The sequence below is a fragment of the Pararge aegeria genome, chromosome 24 (genome assembly GCF_905163445.1).
Source record: "Pararge aegeria chromosome 24, ilParAegt1.1, whole genome shotgun sequence".
Lineage (NCBI taxonomy): Eukaryota > Metazoa > Arthropoda > Insecta > Lepidoptera > Nymphalidae > Pararge > Pararge aegeria.
In genome coordinates, this window is record NC_053203.1 from 2,509,426 (window position 1) to 2,531,462 (window position 22,037).

Consider the following 22,037-nt stretch of genomic DNA (forward strand, 5'->3'; position numbering starts at 1 on the left):
GCATACCCTGGTCACAAACCCTGTGCACGCCACTGAGTATATTTCATAAGGAATCACTCTGTAAAAATATTAAAACGAGAGAAGCATATTTATTTTTTCATACAAACAAATCCAAAACATTGTTTGTAGTTAATTATGACAACCCTATTGAAGATAAAGTACTGACACGCGCATAGTACCCACGCTAAGCGACGCGTACCTTTGTAATAGATTAATAAGTGACAGTACAGTGAAGTCAACATCTCCAGAGGATCGGGATTGCCACAACTATATTTAAATATAAGTGGTAGTACTTACCCAGACGTGCTCTGCCACAAAAAGTGGTTAGGGCCTAGGCTTCACTTCCGCGGAGGCCGAGTTTGAATCCCGGCACGCATCTCTATCTTTTGTAAGTAACTTGCGTTGTAAGCTATCAAATATCACTTGCTGAAACGGTGAAGGAAAACTGCATGCCTAAGAGTTCTCCAAGGCGTGAGAAGTCTACCGATCCGCACATGTCCAGCATGGTGGGCGTAAACCCTTCTCATTGCGGAAGGAGTACCCGTGTAGTGGGCCGGTAGCGGGGTGATACGATGATGACTACAGGGAGGTATAAAACCGGTTCCCCGGGCGTCTAACAAACCCAACAACGTGGACATGCCGCGGTGGTTTTTAGTTTGAGTATACCCCCTTAAGAGGGGGGAGTCCTACATAGCCTCCGTCCTGCCCAAGGGTCGGAGGTAGCAATAAAGATTTTCCACCACGACAAAAAAAATACGTGTGTGTACTTACGCGTTAGAAGATATACTTAAAACTACTACAAGATAAAAATCTTTTCAAAAATGTCATCTTTCGCCAATAGGAAAAAGGCATTTAATACATTGAAAGTTTTATTAAAACGCATTATATCTAGTGGTCTCATTATCGGACCACCAAGACTTACTAAACATTAAAATTCGAGATTTTTGTACAGTTGAATCGAATTTTTAAACAGCCAGCAGACTTTGACAATTGAAAGTGTACAATGTCAAAGGTTTTTTTTTTTAATAACTTAAATGTTGACTGTAGCTAACTTCATGGTGTCGGTTTTTCGTGAAGGGGGAACCGCGTACCGCGCGCATCGTAAAAATTTACACTCATCAATTTTCCCTAACCTGCCAAAAGAAGTATAACTTCAAAAAAAGGCGTTACCTGAGGCTGCGACTTCGCACTCGGCGCGGAACCGCCCGCGGGGAAGGCGCACGAGCCGCGTGGCCACTGCCGCCGCTGTCCGACAGCGAGGCCCAGTTCATGCCGCTGCCCTGCGAACTGCTGCAAATACCAAACGCACAACACTTCAATACTATTCAGAAGGAACTTTAAATATTGCGGTTATGAAACTAGATGGCGCCACAACATCCTACATCACGCTATCGAAGTTTTTACAAAACCCATCTAAATTTATATTCTAAAGAGGTAAAGTTTGTGAGTTTGTCAATTTAGGACAGCGTCAGGGGGTAATCTCTGGGTCTAATCACGTGTGAACCACCTGCGAACTGTTGTGTCACGGAGCCGATCATAGAACCGCGGTACTAGGAGAACAGTAGGTGGAAGTGACTTTATTTTATACTATGTGAATAGGGACAGAGTAAGGTCAATATAGTTACTTGAGCGAGTTCTGGTGATGGCAGTGCGGGCAGGGCGCCCGCGGAGGCTCGCATGCCGCCTGCGCAGCCAACAGCCTCTCCTGCGATGAACACTGCGACTGCAACAATGGACACCAATCGATAATATGAGGTGGAGCGTCGGCAATACACTGTTTAATTTTCATCAACATTAACGGCCCGTTAACGCTTATTTTTGTTTTTAACTAGCCATGATGAATATGTGATCATGCCCAGCGAAGTGTTGTTCTATCAACAGAACAACACTTCGCTGGGCATGCAAGGAAGAAGGAACCGCGTCCTACAAAGAGGCGTACGGCGACCATGTTAAGCCTCATGAGCCTATAATTACGCCGACAACCATGCATCCATCCAACCATCACACACCATTGCAGCAATGCTGATTTGCGGCAGAAAATATAAGCAAAGCGGTAACAATTCCGCAAAATCTATTAAGATGTCACAAAAAAAGCAAACTACCTACTTCTACAACGTGTAACAGAACTACTAATAAAAATTAAAGGATACATAAGTATATTCCATAAGGAATCACCCTGTCAAAATATACAAACAAAATTTTCATACAAACGAATACAAAACATTCTAATTGTTTTCTTATGACAACCCTAGTGAAGATGAAAGACCGCAACGCGCATTTTACCTACGCTACCCATCGCGAACCTAATGAGGTGACTGGAGTCACATGATTTTAATTTTGCATGTGATGTTAGGGCTGTATCTGATTTATTTTAGTAAAAAGTAGGTTTAAAGGCTCTTCTTAGACCAGGGCGCGTTTGGAACCCTCCTAGCTTTAGTTTTAAGTTAATGAATGTAGTTATAACTATCAGCTATCATTAGTGCAGTGGCGTGCACTGGGTTTCTTACCAGAATATGCATACAGCAGGAAAATTGCATAAAATGGAAAAATCATCCTCTTATACGGGCTTTATTTAAATTTTAGGGTATGCAGTGCTTTTGTAAATTCAAATTCATTTATTTCAAGTAGGCCTACTTTATAAGCACTTTTGAAACGCACCTTTCGCAGACGATATGCAGATATCACTAATTTATGTCCGTTTCTGGTAAGTCGATTGTTAATTTCAGCTTTTTGCTAATAAAAGCAATATTTTGTCTCACAAAGACTATATTATTATAGATATATTGCGAAGCAATCGTAAGAATACCTATTTGTTTAAATTTTTCACGAAGCGATTCGCGTGATCCAAGTTTATATATTGATCGTACGGCTCTTTTCTGTAGTATAATACTTTCAATATCTGCAGCTTTTCCCCACAGTAAGATCCCATAGGACATAATACTGGGAAAGTATGCGAAATAAACAAGCCTAGCTTGTTTTATGTACATGTAAGAAGTGCACGCCACTGCATTAGTGGTAACATATTATATGTATGAACGTTTCATAAGTGCCTGTGATAAGGTCTACATGAATAAAATATTTTTCAATTTGAATTTGAAACCTTCTCATTCTGAGAGATGGCTTCTAGTATCGCTTACACTACGTTAATCAATTGTCTGTTTGCCACGCAGCAGCTTTCGCATCAAAACCCGAAGTAAGCAAGCGATGGTACAGTTCCGGGAATGGTACGCGTGAGTGAAACCCGGCAGCAGAACTAGTATAAAATAACGATGTCTTAATGCGCACGGATACGGTTTAGTCGCCATCAAAAAACCATTCAGATTCCATCAGAGCCCTTCGTATCATTATTGGGTAGCGTAGTTTACTTACGGTACTGTACTCAAGAACGTTAATTGATACAGGGTGTCCCGCAAATAATGGATCAAGGTTAAGTGGAAAGTGCCCCTAAATCTTTATCTGTGGTTTTATAAAAACTGATATACGGTAATAGTAATTGACAAAATTAAAAAATAATAATAATAATAACTTGGTCACCCCACTGGTTTTTTTTTAAACTGATCAAATTAGTTGTAGATTATTTGGGGTTTATCTTCCAGTTATGCTTGATCCAGTGGCGTGCATAGCCCTTGGACCCAGGGTATGCACAAGGTGTTCAGCACAAACATAAAGTAAAATTAAAATTTAGATTTTAGATAGGTAGGTATGTTGGTTTATAATCAAATTACTTTACGAAAGTTATATTTTTGATTGATTTAATACTATCGTCTATCTACTGCTAATTGAATAAAAGTACATACCCTGATTTACGTCACAAAATTATGACACACCATTCGGCAGCATTTTCTAAGCACACTGATGATGATAATATTTTTCCAACATATCATGTTTTTAGCGTCTTTATGAAAATTATTAAGATCACAATATCCTTTATCATTCCACACTTTACGTATATTGGACAGTAAAACAAAAGGAAAGCAAAATAATAGATTGGTATGTACAAAGCCGCTTAGCCAAGAAATGTTTTCGTAATATTTATTATTAAACATACGTGTTACTTTATCACCTTTTTTTGGGATATTTGTAACATTGGTACACTCCTTCCTTTGCGAATGATTTCAAATTTTACGATATAGGGATAGAAATTAAAGTTTTCTCTAAGTACTTTTTCCAGGCACACTGAAACCAAACAAAGACCGCACGAATATGCTTTCATTATAAAATGAATGAATAAACTATAAATTAACCTTAACACATTAAACTATCACTACTCAAACCTTTACTAAAGGTTAAAGTTACTGAATTTATGCACTTGAACCGTTTATTTATCACCAACGCCATACAGCATTGTTCGAAGGTAAACAATAATGGCGATTGAATATGCTATAGATAATATTGCAATCGAAATTAGTCAAAATAGTCTTTAATTTTTTGTAAGTACGGGTACGAACGCTATTTTATTTTGATATGTAAACAATAAATAGAAACCATATTTATTGTTAACTCTCTCACTTTCCAATGATTCCTGGAAAACCTAAATTATTCATTTTTCAAAATTTAGACAGCGTTTGGTTTCATAGATTATTTTCAAAACGAAAGACTAACTCGATAATATTAGTTCCTTAATTTTCTTAAAAGACACTAAAAGGTATTTACATTTGTGAATAATGTTTTTAATTCTAAAAGAAGAATAATGACCGTTAACAACAATAACAAACCAAGCAAATCATTTTATTCATAAAAAATCAAACACGTAATTGATTATCCACTTCCGTAAGCAGTGCTTATAGACACCCATACATAGAGAATTTATGAATGAAACTGTTCTTGTGTGAACCGATGCTAATCTTGTAAGTACAAGCGCACGATTATAACATTACACGATACACACTACTAACATGCACGCACACATCTAGCAGAACGATTCTTTTTTTGGGCGTGCTTATTTTATTTGATATTTCTATGCAACAGTAGAGGGCGTCATATGTCGAGTGATTCTTAATAATGGATTTACCCTGCAATCGATAAATTGAGATTTTTTAATTACAAAACTTTAATGGTCCTATCTGAAGGCTCTTTAAGACCCTGGGGGTAGGGTATGCAGTGCTTATTTGCATATATGCAATGCACGCCACTGGCTTGATCCATTACTTACGGGACACTCTGTATACTATATATAACATAGATAGAGTTTTTTTTGAATGTTTGATCGCAGTAATGCCGACACAATATTTATAACATAGTATATTTTAATTTAACCCCATTCGTCGGCCGATTGGCGCAGTGGGCAGCGAGTCCCAAGGCCAAGGGGTTCGATTCTCACAACTGGAAAATGTTTGTGTGATGAACACGATTTTTTTACACTATCTGGGTGTTTATTTATACTTATATTATAAGTATTTACCTATATTACCCAAACTAAAAACCAGCACCGCATGTCCCTCTGTGATCATGCAGTCAAAGATGGTCACGGGCTAACCTGTTAGGGAGTAAGGAGTTATTCCTCGTATGGAGGTATTTCCAGTTAGTCGGTTAAAACATGTGATTCACTAGTTCCATCAAGGTCAGCGAGAACATCGAAATGAGTTTCAGAAAATTGTATGCTGACAACAAAAACAAATTTCACGAAGAAATATGCCGAGCTTTAGGCTCACACTTTTAGGGTTCCGTACTGAAAGAGTGCTTATAACACTCAACACACACACATCGCCATCTAGCCCCAAAGTAAGCGTTGCTTGTGTTACGGGTACAAAGATGGCTGATGAATATTTTTGAAGTTATACTTCTTTTGGCGCGTTAGGGAAAAATGGTTAGAGTAATTTTTTTTAATAAACCGACACCCTGAAGTCAGCTATAATATACATTAATTTTTTCCAAAAAAAAAGGTTTCATTCCGGTGATTTAATTGATTTTTAAAAAAAAGTTAGGGAAACGCGTCCGCCATGTACGAAGTTTCCCGCCCTTTTCGCCCCCGTATTTAGTTTTTTCGTGCATTTTAATTTAACACTAATCGTAGTCCTCCTTCTTAAATGTTTTCAAAATATTACAAAGATAACATATACATATTTATTGTATGTTAAAGTATTTAATTATGTAAGTGTTGTTATTATATATATTAGTTTATTTTTATATTTATTTATTTATTATATTATTTACTTTTTATCTATTTGTGTACACTAGTTTATGTATTAGCATGTAGTTATTTGCATGTATGTATTTTAATATTTGTACCACCAGCAGTCTATTCTCCTCTTCTTTTTTTTCCTAATTCTAAGGTTGCCTGGCAGAGATCGCTATTAAGCGATAAGGCCGCCTTTTGTATTACTACTTCTTTCGCTGTTTCTGTTTTTGTTATATTTTAAATGTTGTGGTATACAAATAAAGAGTTTAATAATAATAACATAACAGAACTTTAAAAAAAAAACAAAATTAAATTATGAAAAAAACTTCGGAACTTATTTAACACCTTACTAATAGTGTGGTGTGGAGTATAAGGATTGAAAAAATTATAAATTACACCATACAGATTCTCCTGCTTTTCGCGGACAATAAATAGCAAACCAAGCTTTATTTTCATAATGTGGCAGACTAACTCTATAATCGTCGCTACGTCTAAAATTTATAAAAATAAAAAGTTGATTAGTCTTACAAAAAAACGTTTTTTTTGGTGATTCGTTCTCGATCTTAATAATTTTAATTAGTACTTTTTTAGGCTTTCCCTAAGTACCTAAGGTACCTCGTTACGGAACCCTTCATCTGCAAATCCAACTCGCACTGGCGTTTTTTCATTACCATGCAATAACGCGACTGTGCAGAAAACTTGGACGACATTCAAAGAACATTTTAAGGGTGCACGATGTAAAGTCGTCTTTAATACTTTGGACACAAGGTTGAGAGTTAAAAAAAAAAAAAACAACAGCCTATTATGAAAAGATAAAATGTATACATACTTTACAATATTACCAGATTCTTGTGACTATTTAATAAGGGACAGGGGGACTAATATATTAATCCATACTAATATTATAAGTGCGAAAGTATGTCTATTTGCTTGTTAATATTTTCGGCTCAACCGTTCAACCGAATCTTGATGAAATAAGATTGCATCCTTAAGATGGTCATGGGATAATATTTATCCCGGAATAACTTTTTTTTTTCACTGCAAGTGGGTACTTGATTGCAATCTCACCTGGTGGTAAATGATGATGTAGTCTAAGATGGTAGCGGGCTATCCTTTCAGTGAGTATGGTAGTCATACTACGATTACAGTCACACCCCACCGCAACACTAAATCTCTTAGCGATACGTCTTTTTCGGTAGGGTGGCAACTAGCTACGGCCAAAGCCTCCCACCAAACCAGACCAGAGAAAATGCTGAAATTATAAATTCCCATATTCCCCTGGCGGGAATCGAACCCGGGACCTCCTTCTTAAATTCACAGCGCTCACCGTTGCGCCACCGAGGTCGTCAAAAGCTGCAGGTAAAAGTTATCTGAGGCATTAATATAAATGCATTTGCTACCTACGCATGGATGGCTTGGCCGCTTTACTTATCTCGGAGAAATTTTGCATTAAAATAATTTGCATCCTGGAGACGGCTATAGGATACAGTTTATCTCGGAAAATAGGTTCCTATAGATATAACTAAAATAACCCAAAATTTAAGCGGACAAGTCGCGGATTATATCCCTACTAATATTATAAATGTCAATGTAAGTGGAGCGTGGAGTATATGACATATACTTACGACCAATCCTTATTATAATTTTTAAATAGCGGAAATTACACAGACGTCTGACGTAAGCGTTACTTCCGTCAGAAAAAATCTTGAGTTACTCCCTAGTCGCGCCTAAAGAAGTTTTACTTCAATAAAAAACCGGTTAATTGCGAGTCGGATCCGTTCCATTATCTATATACGGCTAAATATTTATTTTAATCTGTTTTTTTTTGTATTTGTTGTTAAGCGGCAACAGTAATATAACATCGGTGAAAATGTCAACTAACTATAACGGTTCACGAGATACAGTCTGGTGACCGACGGACAGACAGACGGACGCACAGCTCTGAATCCTAGTAATAGGGTCCCGTTTTGTGCGGAACACTCAATAATTAAAAAAAAATGGGATTGTGCATGGCTTTATATACTCAATGTCATTACCGTGATAATAAGCCTCAAGTGAAACATTAATTTATATCCAGTTAAAAATGAGCAAGTGAATTTCTATGTAAATGCATCACGCATATTAAACACACTTCCGAAATTAATTAACATCTATGTTAGGCCACGAACTCAGCGGCTTTAAATAATACATAATATCTATCTAGCAGTGGCGTGCATAGAGGGTATGCACAGGGTATGCAGATGATATAAAATGAAGAAAATCCCCAGTACGAGTTATAAAAAACTTAAGGATAGGCATTGTAAGAGTTATAAAAAGCCTACCCATAAGTATTTATAACTCGTACTGGAGATTTTGATCATTTTATATCATAAGCATACCCTGTGCATACCCTCTATGCACGCCACTGCTATCTAGGTATACAACGTGTTACAGAATTACCAAATAATATTGAAGGATGCATAAGTATACTCCATAAGAAATAAATTTTGATGACTGCACCAACATTTTTTTTTTTTGTTTTTAATTTAATTCTTAATTTAATATGAATTTTAATTTTAATTCTATTTATATTTTTAACATTATTAATTAGTAAAATATTTTTAGACATTTATTTTGTAATGCAGTTATATACAAAATGTAATTAATTTTGAGATTATTTGTAAACGTTGTGAAAACCTGTAATAAGCTGAACATTCACTTAGCTCGCAACGTAAAAACTTGGACAAGAAAAAATGTATTAGCGGTTGGTTTTCCTAAATAAATAAATAAATAAATTAACAAGCAGCCCCACTTTCGCATCTATACAAATATAAATTGCAAAGCTTAAGAATTTGTTTGCTTAAACGCGTTTATCTCAGAAGCAGCTGGTTCGAATTGGAACGCAGATGCGGACAAAGTCGCGGAGAAACCCAGTTTATAACATTAGTATGGGAAGAAACCATAGTATTAGGGTTCAGTACACAAAGGGTGAAACGCGACCGTATCCATCCATCCGTCCGTCCGTCTGTCAACACGCCGTATCTCATGAACCGTGATAGTTAAACAATATTTACAGGTGGTTTATTGCTTTTGACTTAATAATAACATATACTAAAAAAAAAGAATAAAACAAATATTTTACGAAGCTCTCACATACAAACGTGATTTTTTGCTCGTGATTTTTTAGACGTTTGTAACATTCACAGACTATCCCTACCTAATATTATTAATGTCAATGTAAGTTTGTTTGTTACGCTTTCACGCAAAAACTACTTAACCGATCTTCATGAAACTTTGTACACATATTATTGGAAGTCTTAGAAGTAATATACGAGTAGGATACTTTTTATCCCGACATTAAGCTCGGTACCTTTGGGAGAGGGGATGAAAGTGTTTGACGATTTTACACCATAACTCCGACAAATTATAACCAATTTAAATAATTATTTTTGTAGTATAGAGGTTATAATATGTGTTTAATTTTGCCCAAATAATATGTGTTTTTTTGGAGATAGAGGACAGAACTCCTCAGCGGACGGCAGTAAGCCTCTCATTTAGGGCTACTGGATACTGTAATTTTTTTTAGAACAACTACTAAATTGAACGCCACATCAAAAAACAAAATCAAACGCAGACGAAGTCGCAGGCAACAGCTAGTAAGTTATATATATTCACTTTAACAATTATTAATTTAAACCGTTCAACTCATATTTCATAGCTCAACTCGCTCAGTCGAATATAACAAGAACTGAATTGCATTGAGTCACCGTCAGATAAAAATACGTACATTTCATGCATTTTATCACTGTAGAGAGTTTATCACTGAATAACATCAGACATACATGCCTGTATATCGCTTATCATAAATAAAATTTCCGTTCGTTCATCAAACTAACTTTCTGCCTACAATTCTCTGTTCGCATCTGTGTTTTACTTGTTCTTTAATGTTTTGCGAGCAAAGAGTTTCTTTTTCTTCTGACATCTTCCATTTTCTGGAATTATACGTTACTGCTGCCATCGTAGACTGAGCAGATAATCAGTTTAGCTCAAGGTTTAACTTGTATTAGAATTTTAAAATAAAAATTAGCAATTAATCTGTCAGACCCGAAACTTAGAATTATTATGTTTTATGAATTTTATATCATTGAATGAATGAATGAATGAATACACTTTTATTGTACACCACATAAACATATAGTTTATAATTAATAAATAAAAATTCAACAAAAAGTATACAATTCTTAATCATTTATTCATTTTCCTTTTTTTCTTTTTTTCTTTTTTAATTCTTAACAATGCTTGAAAAATTTATAAGAAAAAACATCCACCCTCCGGGTTTTTTGAATGCCCAAGCAACCGGCGGTCAGGGCTCCGGAGTGAGGAACCTCCTCACAATACGCGCCGTTTCAAGGACTACTGCCTTCTGTATCCGACCCTTGATCCAACAACCATGCGAAAGCTTCTTAAGATGTTGGTCGAAGCTTTTATGTTCATTAATACAGCTATTACCGGCTCACTGCAAACCACGACTCTCCACTCAGATTAAGATGTGTTCGGGCCCAGGTTTAAAAAACCCAAGGATAGGCATTGTTAGTGTTATAAAAAGCCTACCCTTAAGTAATTATAGCTCTTTTTGGAGAATTTCTTCAATTTATATCAACTGCATACCCTGTGCATACCCTCTATGCACGCCACTGTTCGGGCCGTAGTCCATCCAAGCTGAACGCACGCAGGCCAATTTACGCTACAAGCTATTAAACGTAAGCTTATAGAAAAGTCCTATTATAGTATAAAGGACTACGTAATCGATAAAAAAGCTTGGGTGTAAATTATTGTTCAAACAAGTTTGCGCTTCTAATAATTTTAAAAGACATTGTGAGATGGTGATAAAAAATCACATCATCATCTCACTACCGTGTAATTCTCATGTACGCATCAAAAGTGCCACCTATGGGCCTACTTGAATAAAGATATTTTTGACTTTGACTTTGACTTCAAGTGCAGATCGAAACACTTCTACACACCCCTTAAGAACATTGTGGAGACCTCTCAGGCATGCAGGTTTCCTCACTATGTTTTCCTTTATAACGCAAGAGATATTTAATTGCACGCCTCATAAGCGAAGCGTTGAGGTGGGTATTACTGTCAGTTTACGCACACCGGGTGATTCTCCAACTTAAAATGTCACTTTTATAAGTGAATATAAAATAGACAAATGTTGAGAAAAAACCCTATTTTTAACACTCATAATATTTTAAATCTCTTTTTATTATTTAAACGATGTAATTAAAAAGTTCTGTCTTGGAGGTCCGCGTGTCTGTATGTGCGGATCCCGTATCTTGTGGTCACGATAACGTACGAAATACTTCACTTATCGAGTTGGTTTTTTTTTAAAGGCTTCAGTATTTTGAGTAATAGAAGCCTATTACTTTTCACGGTATAATTAATGTAGTTTAATTATTATTTACAAATAATCTCAATTTTATTAAGTAGGCCTACTTGAAATAAATGAATTTGGAATTTGAATTCAACAATACGTTCTGCACAATCCATAATTGGTAAGTGTTACGGAAAATTGGTAGTGTGGTGAGGCAGTGATAGCTTGGTGGGTTAGGACTTCGGCTTTACTTTCTTCAGCTCCGAAATCAATGTCCCGGACGCACCTCTAATTTTACAGGGTTATGAGCGTTTGTAATTTAAAAGCATTTAAATATTACTTGCTTTAACGGTGAAGAAAAACGTCGCGAGGAGACCTGCATGGCTGAGAGTTCTCGATAATGTTCTCGAGTATGTGAATTCTACTAATCCGCACATGGCCAGGGTGATGGACTCAGGCTTCAACACTTCTCATTCAGTTGCGTGCACTGGGTTTCTTGCCAGGGTATGCATACGGCAGGAAAATTGCATAAATGGCAAAAAGCAGTGCTTTTGTGCATGTATGAAGTGCACGCCACTGTTCTCATTCTGAGAGGAAACCCGTGCCCTGATGATGAATGGTGTGGTGTGTGTATTGAGATATTAAATTACACTATACCTTGCCGGTATAGAGGTTGTATTAAAATGCCACCTCTGTACTAAGGCTACAGACGTTTAAGGTAGTGAGGCTGCAATATCGATAAACGAGCGCCGGCCATTATTGATTGCAACATGACCTTTGCAAGTCGTCACGGGCGTATAGCTGGCACATTAGGTTAAACAAATTGTCCGTACGTAGGCGATAACGTCTGAGTCGTGACTCCGTGTTTACAACTCGCTAATTCTACTTATTTATGTCTGAGATGATACAAAAAACAGTGACCACGAACTTCGTGTTCTTAAACCGACCTCCGAATAAAAAGGGAGCTCAATGTGATGCGTGTTTTACATCACTAACCCAGAAAAGAATGTAATGATTTTTATGTTTAATACGATTACAACCATTTTGCCATCGTGCAATTTGCGTGAATTAAACCGAACTTAATTAAAAAAGGCTATCCTTTTTCACAATTAGTACAGTGTTAAGAATGGCACTACTTTCGCATTTTTTTTTAATCCACTACAAGCAATCTGGCAAATCTGACTGCAATCTCACCTGGTGGTAATGATGCAGTCTAAGATTGTAGCAGGCTAACCTGTTAGGGAGTATGGTAGTCATACCCCTAATCGGTTTCTACGCGACACCGCACCGGAACACTAAATCTCACTCATCACTTAGCGGCACGTCTTTGTCGGTAGGGTGGTATCTAGCCACGGCCAAAGCCTCCCACCAGACCAGAGAAAATTCAGAAATTGCCCCTGCCGGTAATCGAACCCGGAACCTCCTACTTTAATTCACAGCGCTCATCGCTGCACTAGGGTCGTCAAACAGCATCTTGAAACCAGACTTCAGTTTTATCATCGTCTGCATCATATCAACCCATTACCGGCCTACTACGGACCAAGGGTTCCACAATGAGAAGGGGCTAAGACCTTAGTACACTAAGCTGGCCCTGTGCGTATTGGTGGACTCGACACACCTATGAGAACATTAAAGAGAACTTTCATGAATGCAGGTTACCTCACGATTTTTTCCTTCACCGTTAAAGCAAGCGATATTTAAATCGCTTAAAACGCAAATAACTTAGAAAGGTTAGAGGTGCGTGCTGGGATTCGAACTCAGCCCCCCGAAAGTGAAGTCGAAGATCCACTGGGCTATCACCGCCTGACTATGAAGCTCTGATAGCGCAGTGGGTGGCGCATACATTTCCCGCCAGCTGTATAGATACAAAACATGCATACTATTTAGAAAAATACTTACCGAAGTCATACATACACAAATTACTTTTAAAACTAAATCACATCTAAATACGCGGAATAGGCATAAATGAAGATAACCCAAGATTAGAACTAAGTATGGCAGTAAAACTGTCCAGGTTGAGGGAGCACTACTATACAATAGTCTACCCAAAGAGATTTTTTGCGAGAAATCATTTTAAAAAAGCTAAAAAAATCATTATTTAAACTTTTTATAAACGCGCCACCTTTTTTTTTTTGTTTTTGTATCACACTAACTAGATAATATATTACCACTACTTTATGTTAATTTTAATTTATCATTAAGTAAAACTGTTTCTTTTGAGAATAAATGTCTTTAAACCTAAAGGTTCGTGGAGTCCACCAATCCGCACTGGGCCAGCGTGGTAGACAAGCTTCTCCTGCAGCATTAATAGGTTGGCGGACGTGGTTACCGGTGTCATTGTAGGCACATGACGCTAAACAGATAACACCTACGCCTCAGAATGATGGACACCAAGGCATATTGTAGGAAGTGTTCCTTTCATGCCATGTAAAGCGTTGCTCTGTTTATAGAGCATGGTTTCCCATTACCAACTCCTTGGTGATGGGAAACCATGCTTCGTGATTGCTCCGTCCATTATAAATATAAAATTAGATTTTGGTACAACTGAATTGGCACCAGTACATCCTTACTGAAAAGCATATAATATAAGATATGACGGCCGATTGGCGCAGTTTGCAGCTACCCCGCTAGTCCAAGGCCGTAGGTTCGATTACCACTACTGAAAAAGGTTTGTGTGATGAGTGTCTGAGTGTTTGTTTTTATGTATATTCTAAGTATTTATGTATATTATTCATAAAAATATTCATCAGTCATCTTAGTACCCATAACACAAGCTACGCTTACTTTGGGGTTAAATGGCGATGTGTGTATTGCCGTAGTATATTTATTTATTTATTATATCTGTAAGAAGAAGAAATAGAAAACAGTATATACTTACTGAAAGGCTGGAGCTGCCGGGCGTGGTACCATAGCCGGATGATGGCAACGATGCCACAGACCATCGTCGACCGTCTCTGCGAATGACAGAAAACCGTTTAAAATGCAGTCAAAGCAACAGCTCGGAGCAGCTATCTTCGGAGTATTTATAAGTGGCTAAGCACAGAATTAAGAACATACAGAATCATCATTCAGCAATTATTGTATGCACTGAATTGTGTCCAAAAACTGTGAAAACGCCCAGCGCACGTCTCACTTTACACCCGCGGAATGTTGCTAGCCAACAAATCTTTTTCTCATTTTCCCATGTGATGGTGAACGCTTAGAATATTAGAGTTAAACTAATTACTGTCAACTGCTAAATGGTATGAAGTGACAACCGTTTGATTGCGAAACCAATTTAAACCATACAGAAACCGTGTACACGACTAATATTGAAGCATCAAAAACCATTCCACTTTAGTAGTGTTTCTTGCGGTAAGTCACCTCATTCCATTTAGCAGTTGACAGTCATTATTTTACCTCTAATGTTCTAAACGTTTACGATAAAATGGGAAAAAGGTTTTGAGATAACAACATTCCGCGGATGTGAGTTTAGATGTGCGCGGGGCGTTTTCACGGTTTTTGGACACAATGCACTCTATGCAGTAACGGTTGAATGAGGGTTCTGTATGTTCCTAATTCTAAGGCGTTTCATATAGCACTTCGAAACGGAACAATCGCGCACTTAGTCGGTTTATTTTTTATACATTTCTAAATAATACTCACATGTCTTTATTCCTGATCGGGACAGGCATGCAACAAATAGCATAAGCAATTAAGGAAATGTTACGCACATAATATTCTAATACCAGCAAACTTTTGCAAAAAACGATGCATTCATAAAGACTGCCGAGAGAAGTGAAAAGACAAACAATAGAATCAGTCGGTCACAAGATTTTACCCAGCTTAAAAAATTCAGACACGCATATGTTACAGTCGTATATACAATGTATTATTGTATACAATGTGTAAATGAAAACCGAAGTAATACTTCATAGGCTTTAGAGGTACATTATTTACTGTCTCTGAGACTTATCTGTGAAACCGAGAACCTAATAGTTTTTGAGTTAACCAATTCCATAGTTTTTAGTTGAAAGAAATCAGATACTAAAATCACATGCAAAATTAAAATCATGTGACTCCTGCCACTTTATTAGGTATGCGTCGCGTTGCGTAGGTACTATGCGTGTGTCGGTCTTCAATAGGGTTGTCATAAGTAAACACTTAGAATGTTTTAAATTCGTTTGTATACAAAAATAAATATGCTTCTTTTGATTTAATATTTTTACAGGGTGATTCCTTATGAAATAAACTTATACATCCTTCAATATTATTTCGAAACACGTTGTATATGCGTAAACAAGTACACAGTCCGCTAGTCTGGTGCAATATGTCACGAGCATGTCGTCGGGGACGCAAACAAAACCCATAAGTTTTTCGCCTATCAAGAAAAGCTCAACGCGACTTTAACAGTTTTCACTTACGAAAAAGAACAATTTAGGTACCAGCAGATAAGATCCCAGGCAAGCGTCAACGGTAACAAAAAATATGTTTTTGCTTTAGCAGATTTATCCATCACCAAGTGACAGGTATCCTACACTGAGACGTTTTTAAAAATGTAGATGTGATGCATGTATTTGTTACAAGCAAACAAGGTAATTGCCCGGCTTTTACTCGGTCGCAAACAGTCAAATTTCGCTGCTTGGCAGTTATAAAAAGTTTTGAATACGTAACATTTGGTAGAAGACATGAGAAAGAAAAGCTTTTAATTTTGCTTAAAAAAGTTATATGAATAGATTAGCATTTTAATTTTTATTATTTAATAAAGATGGCATCACTAAAAATTGTGTGAGAGTAAAATAGAGAGAACATTAATGGCTGTAAGAGGAGGCTCAATTTTTTTGACGATGAACCGGGTTTAATGATTTCTTTAACTGAAAAGGTATTGTCATCTTATAAGTCCCATTTAAATTATATGAGGATCTGATTATGATCTCTAGGAATAACGGTTGGAACTCCCATAATTTGCATAAAAGATGATGGTGGAGTGTGGAAACCCTTGAAAGAGGGCGTTCATCGGTTGAGATGATCCCGCGTTTGATCCGTCCATTTAAATAAGTCTTTGTTTGAAGTATCAATAGACTTTTTTGCTGTTGTCTTGAAGAGTGCAAACTAAAAACTCGTTTTAACAGATGATATTGTATAACGTGTGGATGTTAAATATCTATGAACCTAGTGAGAAGTTCAATGTATTGCGTTCTTTAAAGAGTTCGTTTTTTATCGATAAATGACTAGTTTGCACATTACTTTAGGCCATGTTTTTCATACCATTTATAACCGCGGTAAAAAGTGGAGTTTAGACCAACCAAGAAAAGTTTTTAGAACCAAGAAAAGTAATTGATTTTTTAATTTGAACAATTTTTAACAAAAGTTTCACAATCAAGTTGGATTTTTTTTTTTTTAACATGTTACGTCGAGTAAGCGAGTATCGAGTTTTAGTCGGTTTCATTGTCGCTAAACCCAGTACTCGGTTCAGGTTCCAGCTCTCATAATCGATATTCGTGTTAAAGTGTACACAGACAGGCACGGCAATCCAGGCTGTGAGCGAGCGGTCCCTCAGCTCTGACTTTAATGCAAGTTAAGTAGGTCTCGTATACAGATCCCAAGTGTATTTTATGCAAGTTTAGTACGTCTCGTATACAGAAAGCAAGTGTCGTTTGTGCTACTTATGAACATCTCGTATACAGGTCGCAAATAATGATAGTGTATAGTCAGTACATATTTGAAAATTTAATGTACGTTCATAAAAACATTTCTAAATTTAAGAAAAAATGTGACTTCAATAATTTAAACATTAGAAGTAAGAATAAACTTACAGAGCAATATACTTGGTTACATAAAATTCATAATTCGTTTAAAGGAAATTGCATACAATTCTACAATAAACTACCAATTGACATCTTGGAGATGTCTCTTAAAGAGTTCAAAGTTTGTATTAAACGTAAGCTTATAGAAAAGTCCTATTATAGTATAAAGGACTACGTAATCGATAAAAAAACTTGGGTGTAAATTATTGCTCTTGCTGGTGTAAAGGTTGCTCTTCTAATAATTTAAAATGACATTGTGAGATGGTGATAACAAAAAAAACACCCGGCTAAGTTTGTAGCCCTCGTAGCTTTAGTTTTATGTTTACGAATGTGGTTATCGCCATCATCTCACTACCGTGTAATTCTTATGTACGCATCAAAAGTGCCACCTATGGGCCTACTTGAATAAAGATATTTTTAACTTTGACTTTGACTTTAATGTCTTTTATGCAAGTTTAGAACGTCTCGTCTCGTACAAGTATTGTCTACCTATTATGTTTACGTACTCAGTAGTGTTGGTAAGTTTGGAAAAATATGCGAAATCACCCGTGGCTCAAATATGAATACTTACAGCTCCTTGCCCCGTTTCAAGCTCGACGATAGCAGAGCGTGGTGCAGTGGGTTTGCGTGGTGCGCGTGCCATCGGGGGCCCTCCGCGGGGGACAGGGGGCCCGTGCCTGGCGAGCTACATCTTCCCGAGCCAACCTGGAAAGAGGCATATTTGTTAAGTTAAAATATTTCACCCGAAAGTTAAGAAGATGTAGCGAGCAATCGCTACAGTCGACGAGTCGCTTTCGAGCATCGAGATATTTGAACATCGGAGTAAAATGGATCTTATTCGCATTGTATTAACTTCCAAACCGTCACTGGTGGTAGTGTCACTACTTACAGACTGACTTGACGTTTCATAAGTGCTTTTAAACTAGGCCTACTTGAAATAAATTAATTTTGAACTTTGTGTTACGGCCTACAATTATTTAGTTCTGACGTTCGTAAAACATATTTTGTAATATAAAAATGAAACATTTGCGACTTTAAAACGCGTAATATTGGGTCCATTTTACTATGACGATGCAGAATTTGTTGTGATAAAACGACTCTTTGATTGCGATCAAATCTTACGTACTAAGGCTACCGGTTATCGAACGCAGGAACGTGTGATCTTTAGCTAAACACGCTTAACCACTAATTTGACGCGGCATTTCAACAAACCCAGACACCCTCACATGACCAGTACACAAAATTAATTTAAAAAAAATAATAAAGTGTATCTACCTCGACATCTAGCTAGGGATGCAAACTTTTTTCTTGTAGAAGTAGGAGATATCCGATTTTCGAAAGGTTATATTAGATACCGATAAGGAAAAACTTTTTAAAAGAAAAACCTTTTTGGAAATTATACTTCTTTTGGCGCGATGGAGAAAAATGATGAGAGTGAATTTTTTACGATTTACGACGCGCACACCGACACCTGAATTCTACATCGTAAAGTTAGTTCTAGGTGGCATGAAAATCGTCAACTATGTTCAAGTTGTATATTCTAGTATTTTTATATTTAGAACACGTGCTTCGTAACAGTACAAACAGTGTGAATAAATAAATATGATTACGTTAATAAAACTTTTTTTATTTAAATAAAATATTTTTGATTAATTTTAATATTTATCGTTTATCACTACTACTGCATTTTAGTATTTTTTTTTCCATACGCCAAAGAAGTATAACTTCTAACGCGTGTACACACACACTCTTTTTTTTTTACTTTAACACGAATTTGTATATGTATTTTTTTTGTTCATTTTAAAAAGAATTACATTGATAGTCAATGGTTTTCTCTTCCCATCAGGTGAGCCACCTGTTCAGGACTTAATAACTAGACGCACGCATCTATTTATCGATAATTAGTTGCGGATCTCTAAAACACTTATTTGAAGGAGAAAATACGCTGTTAGGTTTACGTAATAAAATTAGAAATTGCAAGCTTGTTTTCGAGTGCCGTTTGATAAGCACTCGGCTCGATAGAGAGAAAAAAAACGAAACCAACACGAAGTGAGGAACCTCGGTGAATATAACTCAAAAAATACCGATACATTTTACATTTTTAAGAAAAAAATTAAAGCATCACTATCATAATTTGGAACTGGTTAGGATTAAAATAATCTTATAAAAACTTAGAAGTCATTAGTTTAAAGTTATCTTGTAAGTGAACAGTATGTTCTTTGGAGAATACAGTCTTTAAACCTAAAATATTACAGCCAATACTTTAATTAGGGATAATTAAAGTTTTGGCTGGATTAATTTATTTATTTATATTTAATGATAAGAGACCGGTCATCTCTGGAGGAGGCCTTTACCCTCGCATGAGAGGGGTTTCATGAGAAGAATTATTATAAAATATATCCATTTTTTAATAGAGCAATCTATAAAAAATTATAGTTAATAATAATAAATACTAGCCCCTCGGTAAACGAAATTATGAACTGTTTTTTTTCTTTTTTGTTTTAACTTTAAATGTTAACATCTATTACTATGCAACCTATATATTGAAAGTGAGAATTAAAAGGCTCTTTAACCGACTTAAAAAAAGTAGGAGGTTCTCACTTTTTAATGTTTCTTATCTCAGATCTCTGTCATTTATAAACCGATTTGAAAAATATTTTTTTTGTTTCAGACGGTATACTTTCCATGTGGTCCCAATTTCATAAGGTCAAGATATGTTGAAGGGCTCCTGGCAAAATTGAGGGAACTCTTCAAATACTTCAGAGACACCTATGGCGATTTGAATATTTTTTAAAAGTAACTTGAGCATTTGCTATCGAAAAGCAACATTTGCTCAAGTGAAACTGTTCGATGGGTTTATAGTAGGGAAGTAAAATGTAGAAAATTAATGGTACTTTCCTTGCTACCAGTGGCGCGGCGTGCATAGAGGGTATGCACGGGGTATGCAGATTATATAAAATGAAGAAAATCTCAAGTACGAGTTATAAACACTTAAGAGTAGGCTTTTTATAACTCTTACAATGCCTATTCTTAAGTTTTTTATAACTCTTACTTGAGATTTTCTTGATTTTATATCATCTGCATACCCTGTGCATAACCTCTATGCACGCCACTGCAGTTGCTGCTATATAAACAGGTACAATACTTTTTCGCGGGTAGGCGCACAAAATAAGGACACGCGTTTTTCGGTTCTCGTATTTTATATTTCAAATTAAGTGAAAATTGTGTATTTATAATAATGTTTTAAGTGATTTTATACCTGCCAGCCTTATTCCAAATCAAATAATCCATAATAAGCAGTTTCTGAAGTATTGTGTTATACAACATCATTAAATACAATCTCATACTCGGTGGTGTTTTTGTGTGACTGAATGCGACTTAAAAGTGTTCTAGAAAATATTTATTTCTCGCTTTTAAGTTGTATAACAAAGTCGGTTCTTGGAATCAAAAATTTTTTACTTTTATTTTTATATATATATTTTTTAAACCTTTTAAGTTTAGCTTTGCGCTATTTAGAGGTGGTTTTAAAGAAGAATACCGGATGTAGTATGGAATTTGGTTTCACATAGTACTTATAAGGTGCCTTCATGGAATATACTCGTATCTCATTCGGAAGGGTTAATAATTACAATAAATTACTAAAAACATTAAAACTCTAGTTCGCCGGATTTCAGAGTTACAAGCAAATGAAGTTCGTGAATTAAGGTTATTTTTGACACATGTGATTATTGTACCTTGATTGATGGTACTGTTCACAATATGTATTTTTTCGTTTTTTATTGCTTTTACGTAAACAAGTGACGTACCTCTCGGATTTTAGAGGTTTTTTTTTTAAATAAAAACTTTATTTTTTGATACCAATTTGGATGAGGCACCAAACGAAACCATATTCCGGCATTCTCCTTTGAATTAATTTTTATTGATATTTTAACAGATGATAGTTAAGTAGCGTTGCGACAACTTTATTCTTATCTGCCGTCACAACAATGCGTGAACAATAACTTAAAAAATCTGCTATTTTGCTTCAGGAGCTAAGAAAAAAGGGAACTAAAGATTTACCTACTTGCTTACATTAAAGAACGACCTGTTGCTAGTACTATTCTTAAGAGATCGCCGAGCTTCAGAATACAAAGCCTTCTCTAAGCAAAAGGTTAGATTAGAACAAAGCGCACTAGAAAGCGTAAAAAAAGCGTCTCAAAGGTTATTTCTAGGCTCCGCCAGCTTTTGCAATCTGTGTGTATACCGTATAGTACCATATCGACTCTGCTTTCTGAGTCCAACGCTGTGGGTTCGATTCCCACAACTGGGAAATGTTTGTGTGATGAACATGAATATTTTACTGTGTCTGCGTGTTTATCTTTATATTAGAAGTATTTATGTATTTTATACGTAAAAATATTTAGCAGTCATCTTAGTGCCCAAGCTAAGCTTTCTTTGGGGCTAGATGGCAATGTGTGCATTTTCGTAGTATATATATATATAATAAAAAAATATCATAGAGTCATATCAACAACTACTCTAAAACGGTAAAATACATTTAAAAAATATGGAATAATGAAAACAAAAAATATATCATGTAATTTTTTAACGCTTACTTGTGCAATAGTATATAGCTTTTTATATAGTAGGTAAAGAATTTATAGTCTTGACAAATAAAGGAGCAGTTATCACCATCCCAGCTCTTTCCGAGGGTTTCGTACGAGGTGACTAAAAGAATATAACGGAGAACGGGAACGAGCATCATCTGTGCATTTAGAACATCCATTATTACTGACCC

At 36.1% G+C, this 22,037-nt stretch overlaps 1 protein-coding gene across 7 annotated transcripts in view; it reads right to left on the reverse strand.

Annotated features, from left to right (window-relative positions):
• The window catches only part of LOC120634535 (microtubule-associated serine/threonine-protein kinase 3), a 102,834-nt gene that overhangs the window by 36,581 nt on the left and 44,216 nt on the right, over positions 1-22,037 (reverse strand). For all 7 annotated transcript variants that reach the window (XM_039905220.1, XM_039905219.1, XM_039905223.1 and 4 more), the window contains exons 4-7: positions 17,832-17,965; positions 14,353-14,428; positions 1,626-1,723; positions 1,171-1,290 (exon numbers count right to left, since the gene is read on the reverse strand). In XM_039905220.1, coding sequence (XP_039761154.1) covers positions 1,171-1,290; positions 1,626-1,723; positions 14,353-14,428; positions 17,832-17,965 — 428 coding nt within the window. The remainder of the gene's footprint in view (positions 1-1,170; positions 1,291-1,625; positions 1,724-14,352; positions 14,429-17,831; positions 17,966-22,037) is intronic.